General features: G+C 54.6%; 1 protein-coding gene across 1 annotated transcript; it reads right to left on the bottom strand.

Annotated features, from left to right (window-relative positions):
- Positions 1-1,268: 1,268 nt before the first annotated feature.
- Positions 1,269-2,572, bottom strand: ACTL7B (actin like 7B). Its single transcript, XM_036261872.1, has one exon. It carries the CDS (start codon positions 2,520-2,522, stop codon positions 1,269-1,271), a length of 1,254 nt encoding a protein of 417 aa, XP_036117765.1. The 5' UTR covers positions 2,523-2,572.
- Between the last annotated feature and the right edge of the window lie 5,556 nt (positions 2,573-8,128).

The following is an 8,128-nucleotide window of genomic DNA, read 5'->3' as shown; positions in this document are numbered from 1 at the left end:
CTGTCCACTGAACCCCCGCTAGCTGTCCTGAGTGGTCCCAAGGGTCACTGCAGTCTCCAGCTCTGGGCCTCGCCCTAGCAGATACTTGGTAAGTACTTAATGGTTGCTAACCATTAGGAATCATTGCTGTAGGGTGGATGTTCGTCCCCACACCCCTCCCCTCAAATTCACGTTGAAAACCTAATGCTCAAGGTAACGGTATTAGGTAGGGCCTTTGGGGTTGATTAGGTCATGAGGGTAGAGCCCTCGGGAATGGAATTAGGATTAGTGCTTTATAAGAGGTTCCAGAGATAGCCCTCATCCCTACCACCACGTGGGAACACAGAGGATGCTGGCAGTCTGCAACCCAGAAGAGGACCGTTCCCCAAACCCGGCCATGCTGGCCCCCTAGTCTCCGACTTCCAGTCTCCAGAACTGTAAGAAACACATTTCTGTTGCTTATAAGCCACCCGGTATTTGGTTACAGCAGCCCAAACCAAAGCAACCTTCGGAAAATAGTCACAACCTGGGTCAGGAGACCGGGACTTATCCACTGACAGGGCCCCTCCCTCCTGGCCCTCGGTTTCCCCACCTCTACAGGAGGAGAGAACGCCACGATTTCCAAAGGACCCTTGGGCTCCTCCGACATCCTCTGGATTCAGTGGCTCTGCGCTGTGACTGTAAAACAGCTGCATTTCGCCCAAGTAGAAAGGCAGATGGGCGGAAACGTGCCCCCCACGCAGGACATGTCCACCTGTGGGCTGCACCTCTGAGGGGCAGGCAGGCAGGGAGGGCGGTTGCTGAGGGAGCCTGGGGCAATCAAGCAATGATGAAGCTGTGGGCTGATGACATGGAAGGACATGGAAGTCAGACACCTGGTGGTGAGTGTCCCCACCACGGAGCTACATGGCCCATGCTAGTCCCTTAATCTGAGCCTTTGTCTCCCCCGTGGTCCCTGGGCGAGCAAACAATGTGAGTGTCTGCTGAACTGGGTTTTGGACCTTGAGGAGCTAATGGAACAGAAAGCCACACTCTGGGCTCTGAGATGATGTCTCGCTCACGAAGGGAGGGGCCAATGAGGGGGACCGTCCCACCCGACTCCCACCCCTGCGGCTCCTGACCCAGCAGAGTCAATTCTGCTGCTACCTCTAAACCCAGCTCCCTGCCACCTTCCGCCGTCAGACTAAAGCAAGAAACCCAGACCAGACGAGAGCCATTGCATACATTTTATGTGAAATTCTGTAAATGTACAGCGTGGCCCGAGGTCGCCTGCCCACGGGGCCCGCGGCTCAGCACTTGGTGTAGATGGCGGCACTGCCCCGCTCCTCGAACTCTTCCTTGCTGACCCAGAGCTGCTGGAAGGCCTGCAGGGACGCCAGGATGGAGCCACCGGTCCACACGGAGGTCTTCCTCTCGGGGGCAGCGGCCACGGTGGGGCTGTCCCGGGGGCAGAGGAGGCTCAGCTCCCTCTGGAAGCGCTCGGGGAAGCCGTCCAGCATGGTGCAGCCGCCACACAGCAGCACGTTGGCGGCCATCTCCTCCTTGAGGCCGGCCTCCTGGCAGTGGCCCAGGCAGGCGGCTGTGAGCGCCTGCAGGCCCGGCTTGGAGCTGCCCACCAGGGCGGGCTCGAAGAGCATCTCTGCGCACTGGAAGCGCTCCCGGCCAAGGGTGATGAGCTTGCCGTCGGGCAGCTCGTAGTCCACGCGCAGCTCCTCCAGGCCCTGGCCCAGCTCCTGCTCCGGCAGCAAAGCCGAGTAGCAGCAGGTCTTCTTGATGTGCTCGACGATGTGCAGGTGGTCGTCGGTGAACCTGTGGCCCGCCTCGTTGAGCAGCCGCAGCAGGTAGTTGGTGAGGTCGCTCCCGGCGTGGTGGCTGAGGCCCGTCAGGCCGGGCAGCACGGTGCCGTCTGAGACGGGGACCACGTGCGAGACGCCGTGGCCGCTCTCCACCACCAGCCCCGTGGTCTTGCCGTAGGAGTAGATGGACAGCAGCGACTGGCACGTCACGTGCATGGCGGGGATGCCGAAGGCCTCGAACAGGAGCTCCGCGTACTTCTCCCGGTTGCTGCTGGGGCTGAGCGGCGGGTCGGACACCAGCACGGCGTACTCCGCGGGGAGGATCCTCATGGCCGTGTGGAAGATGTACTCCCAGATGTTCTGCACGCAGTCCCAGTCCACCACCACGCCGCCCTGCAGGGGGTTGACCAGCTTCAGGGGCGCCTCCACGCCGAGCAGCTCGTGGCCCACGTAGGTCTCCTTGCGGGCGTCGCCCACAGCGGCCGCTGGGGAGCAGCGCTTGCCCACCGTGGAGGAGATGAAGTAGGTGGGCCTGGGCTCCCCCGCGTAGCCACACTTACAGTACTGCGAGCCCAGGTCGATGACGAGCGCCTTGACCCGGCGCACACACTTGGGCTTCGCCTTCAGCTGAGTGGCTGAACCTGTGTCCCGGATTCCAGCATCAGGAGCCGACTGCGGTCCTGGCTCCCCCGGGTCCCCCTGAGCCGCGCCCATGGGCATGGGGTTTGAGCTGCTCCTCGTGGCCATTTGCCTTCCTTGCTCACCCTTCTCACATCCACACCCCAGAGCTGGGTGGAGAGGAATGAGGGTCCGCCTCCAGCAGCGCCTTGGCAACCAGTCAGGATTGTGATGTCACTGGGGGCTGGTCCATTCCAGCGGGGCGGGGGGGGGGGGGGGGCTTGGCGCCCATGGTCTGCCATCACCACCCCCACCTACCTAACTTGACTTTGCTCAGGATAGAGCAGGTGGCCAGCACCGGTTTAGAAACCCAAGCACACTGGGGTCTCAGAGGTTTCGGATCCTGCCCTGTCCCCTCTCCTAATCCCCTGCTGACTAACTGAATGCCTTTTCCTCCTCTGCCTCTCGACTGCAAGGGTGATACATATTTGAGCCCGTACAATAAGCCAGGCACCGTACCAGGCACCTCACATGTTCCCATGAGACTCCCATGAGACAGGCAGAGCTGAGGAAGTTGAAGTTCAGAATTCCAGTGACATGCCCGTGAGCAGACAGCTCCTGGAGTGTTTGTACTTCAGCCCAAGTTCATCCAACTCCAGTGCACCAGGTCTCCTAAAGAGTGTGAGGGCCCCAACAGTCCTCCCTTCCTCCACCACTGACTGGGGTTGTGGTGGGCCCAGCCCAGGACAGCCCGCTGGTGACAGACAGGAACCCGGCCACAACCCGCGCCCAGTCTAGGTGGGAATGATGCAGAGGAGCGTGCAGGTGAAAGTCCACTGGGAGAGCAGAGGTGCAAAAGGGGAGCACTCACTGGAGACGGGGAGTCAGGAGGTTCCCGGGAGAGGTGATGCCGAAGTTGAGTTCTGAAAGATCTGGGGGTATCTGTCAGGTGGCTAAGAGGAGGGAAGGCATCCCCAGCAGAGAGCACAGCCTGAGTGGAGACTCAGGTGGGGGCAGGGTGGGGAACAGCCTGCATAAAGGCTTGGAAAAAAGGCGGGGTCACGGAGCCAACCAGGGAGGGCCTCAAACGCTGGGAGGAGGAGCTTGGATCCAACTGAAGACAGCTGGAAAGCCGCAACGACTGTAGGCAGAGCAGTGGTCAGGTCTGGTTTCTGGGGTAATTTGCAGAAAGACCTGTTTCGCTGTGATATAAAGGGCAATACTCTGAGTCCTGAGAAGAGAATTGAAGATGTTCTTGTAAGACTCGGAGGTGGCCTACACCAGGGCAATGATGATGTGGAGGAGAGCAAGGGACAGGTGCTAGCAAAGTCGAGAAGGTAGAATCTACTCTAACTTGTTGATTCCCCAACTACCCTTAATTCAGTCCAAGCTCTTGCTCTAGCACTTGAGGCCTTCTCTGGCCAGCTCCTGTGCCGTCTCTCGCCTCATCAACTGCATTCACAGCAGATGACTGGATTAGATGTGAGGGTGAGGGAGAAAGCTGATCCTCATTCGGTTCCTGTAGGTCCCTCCACTCCAAACTGGCCCCTGCCCCTCCAACAAACAAACAGACCAGGGCCGTGGTGATAAAGAAAGAAAAGAAAAACAGGGAAGGGGAACAACTGAGGTTGAGGACATTTCCAGAGAATTAAGAGCAGACGTAGCTAATGGGTTAGGTGGCACGGAGAGGGAAGAAGAGGGGGATTTCACGATGTAACTACGACTGCTATCAAGCACGTAGGAATGCTGATGAGAACTCACGGGAACATGGCACTGTGGAACTGGATCATGTGGGTAGCAACTTTATAAGGATCACAGTTAGGGGCATCACCAAGCTCCACCGCTGGTATCATCACAAATCGCAGAAACTGAGGACTGGACACCTGATCTGGAAGGAACAGCTGTGAATCAAACTCTTCCTCACACTGGACTGACATCTGTACCTCTCTGAAGCAGCCAAGAAGTGGTCTTGGGTCTACTTCTGAGGCTGTGCAAGGCAAGCTGATTCTTCCATGTAACAACCTTATGCTACTTAACGGCAAAGCTCGTAGGCCCCCGAGCCTACTTCTTCCACTCCTTGTGGAGAGAAAGTATAATAGAAAGATGAGTGAGGAACTGAACTTTGAAGACCTGAATTTAATTCTAGCTTCATTACTACAATCTGTATGACCTTGAGCAAACGACTCAAAATGTTAGTTGAATTTGATTATGATGGTGCTCTGTCCCCTCAACTTGACCCCTATGCACTGCCTCCAGGTTTCTGTCTTGACAACTAGGTGGACAGTGGGGCCCTCGTATAGGTAGAGAAAATGCAGGGGCAGGAGCTTACATGGAGGAAGGTAATGAGTTCCAGCTGGGTATGCTTAGCAATGCCTAGAGACCACTAGACTGTGGTGTACGGAGCTCAGGAAGAGACATGATCTGGATCCAGATTTGGGTCCTCAGTGGAGTATCTTCGCCTTCTGAAGAGAGCCCCTTTCCCTCCCACCTTGAGGAAAATGGACATAGCCTTGGTATTTGGGTTACCACACTGGGGCCTGAGCTTTGGAAATGAGGCTCACGGTGTCTCTTTGGCAGGAATTCCCTTCTTTGCCAGGAGCTCCTGACTCAGGGGTTCTCAGGGGTCTTCAAATATCGAAGAGTTGGATTCCTAGGCCTAAACAGTCCTCGGTTCGAAATATTTAGATTCAGTAATGTTGGGGTGGGAGCCAGGAATTGGCATTCGTGAAAAGAAATGCTGTACTTTGGCCTTCTTCTTACTAGATTCTCTTTTTCCTCCCACAATTGCTAAAGTTACAAGGGCCTAGTTCACCTATATGCCAAAGGACAAGGGTGGGTGATGTCCCCAAAACCAAGAAGGATCGCCTCATATGTATATTTTTAGTCTTGGGCCAGAGGAGCAAAAGCAGCTGTGATCCAATGAGAACATGCAGTCCAAGATAGGCTGAGCCAGAGAAAATGTCTCTACCAAGAGGGACTTCACCAGAGACCCCAGGGAGCCCACATGTACCTTAGGTGGTAAGTGCCAAGTGTGAGGAGTCGTGTGTGCCAGGCAGTGGAGGTTTTGGTGTGGAGTGCCCACAGTCTCCATATCCTTCCATCATGACACCACTGTGTGATGAGCCAGAGAGCAGAGACGGGACACCAAGGGTGACATGGAAGCTAAGGGGACAATGGTTTCCATTAGGAAAGAGCATCAAGCATGTGATATCCTGAGGGGAAGAATAAGGAGTGAATGGTGTCCACTGGCTTGAGCCTGAAGGGTGGCCCCTGCGAGTCCCTGTGCTCATGGACCCGACAGACTAGGAGGAGTGACGGGCCTCAGGCCAGCACAGCAGCTCCCACCAGGAGGACAGAAAGGGGGAAGGACGGCCAAGCACCAGGGTGGGGAGGAGCATGTGAAACAGCCTGGCAGGCTTTGAATGTCCTAGTGAAGTGGGATGCACAGGTAGAGCGACAGGGTGAATAATGGCCCCCCATAAAGTCCACATCTTAATCCCTGGAACCTGTGACTATGTTACCTTTCACGGCAAAGAGGACTTTGCAGATATGCGTTAAGGAGTTCAAGATGGGGGGTTCACTACCCTGGATTACCCAGGTGGGCTCAAAGGAATCACAAGGATCTTGTAAGAGGAAGACAGGAGGGTCCGGCCAAAGAAAATGTGACAAAGAAGCAGAAGTCCGAGAGGTCTTTGGAGATGAAGGGGCCACAAGCCAAGGAATGCGGGCGGCCTCTGGACGCCTGAAAATGCACGGACATGTGAGCCCGTAGAGCCTCCAGAAGGAACAGGGCTCGCCGACCACCGAGACTAACTGTGGGCTTCCGACCTCCGTCTCAGAACCACAACAAACTGGTGTTTTAAGCCATTAAATTTGTAGCCATTTGTTACAGCAGCAATAGGAAACTAATACAGGCCCCTACAGGAATCCAGGACAGTGAACACGTACTAAGCAGCTGCAGATTCTTCAAAATTCAAGAGGGGGTGCCGAGAAGGAGGAAAATACTTAATTCTGAATTAAATGTGCCTTATCATGTGAGTTCTTTTGAAATAAAGTCAAACAATCCAAGCTGGCCATGGAAACCAATGAATGACAGAGGCAAGAAACTGTTTTTCAGGCAGCCAAGCATGCGGAAAGGCGCGTCCCTGTTCTTCCCGAGTTCTATGCTCAGCCTCTACCCCCTGAATCAAGAAGCAGAGATTTTTCTGAGGTGACAGCTTGGCTGCCCCCACCAGATAGTCATAAGGCTCATGAGACTGGACTTGGTCCTTCTCTTCTCTCACAGCTCCCAAGGGGCCAGGAACACCCCCAGTAAGCTCCTTCAAGGACAAAGCCCACGTTGCAGTGACTGCCTCTTTTCTGAAGAGCACATGGCTGCACAACATAGGGTTGGATTCTGGGGCCCTTGAGAGCGGCAGGTGTCAACACCAACATGCCCAGCTGCAGAGATGGCACGTGAGACGGTGACTGAGCAGCCTCGGAGACCTGTGTTGGGTCCCATCAAGGTGTGTCATCCACTGCACACTCCTGGGGAGAAGTCGTAGTCAGGAGAGCTTGGCTGGACCATCCTTGGGTTGAGTTATGCACCTAAGATCCTCAATGTTCCCGTCAGTGGGAGTCTGTAGGGTCTAATTTCATTGCTGACCCAATGACCCAGATGAAGGATAAATATATGTACAAATGTGTGTCCAGAAATAATTCCTCTGCAGATTGTTCTAAGGAACAAATGAGACACATTCTTAGCACAATCACCCTGACAGCAAGTATTCCTGCTAAAATCTCAATCAGATGATGTCAAGTCCCTGCTCAAAATTCTCTAGTACTTTCTGACCTGATGCAGAGTCAGAGCCAAAGTCCTGGCAATGGCCCATGAGGCCGGCCCGGTGTGAGCTGCTAGCCCTCCCTAGCCCCTTAGATCTCCCACCTCATGTACGTTTCCTCTCCAGCCACACTCATCTTCTTGGGATCCTCTAACCTGGGGGCTGGCGAGCTTTTTCTGTCAAGGGCCAGGTAGTCAATGTTTACTTTCAACTTTGCGAGCCACAGTCTTTGTTGCAATGATTCAACCAACACAGCCACAGACAGTGGCTGTGTTCCAATAAAACTGTATTTACAGAAACAGGCTGCAGGCCCTAGTTTGCTGACCCCTGCTCTAACTCATCAGACACGTCTGCGCCCAGTCCTCCACACCTGCTGCTTGGGATACGCATGTGACACTCTCCGTCACCTCCGTCAGGTCGGTGGCACCGTCTCAGGGAGCCCCGCCCAGGCACACTGACATGGCCACCCTCCCCACCCCCCTTCCCGGCTTTTCTCTTTGCCCTTAACATCTTCATACACGCACACACACACACACACACGCACACACACAAATTTATATATAAATATAAAATTGGGTTATTGTCTGTCTCTCCAATTCCCACTGATTAGAATGTTAACGGTAAAAGGGCAGAGATGTTTTTTCCTACTTCTGCCTTGTATTCCCAGCTGCCTGAACACAGCACTTAATAAACATTGACTGGATGAATCAGGTTTATTGCAAAATTTAGAAAAAGGCAAATCACCACAAAACACTACCTAAATCCACCCTAACATGGGACAAAGCTTCCCGGTATCTAGAAAGCCCCAGGTCACTGGATTATGTCACAATCGGTGATGTCATAATTGGGGAAATTCTGCAGTCGCCCTCTGAGTTCAGTCTTTCCAGCCGTGGAGCTGGTGGGACCAAGGAGCTT

Source organism: Molossus molossus, unplaced genomic scaffold, assembly GCF_014108415.1.
Source record: "Molossus molossus isolate mMolMol1 unplaced genomic scaffold, mMolMol1.p scaffold_m16_p_14, whole genome shotgun sequence".
Lineage (NCBI taxonomy): Eukaryota > Metazoa > Chordata > Mammalia > Chiroptera > Molossidae > Molossus > Molossus molossus.
This window is presented reverse-complemented; position numbering and strand designations above follow the sequence as displayed.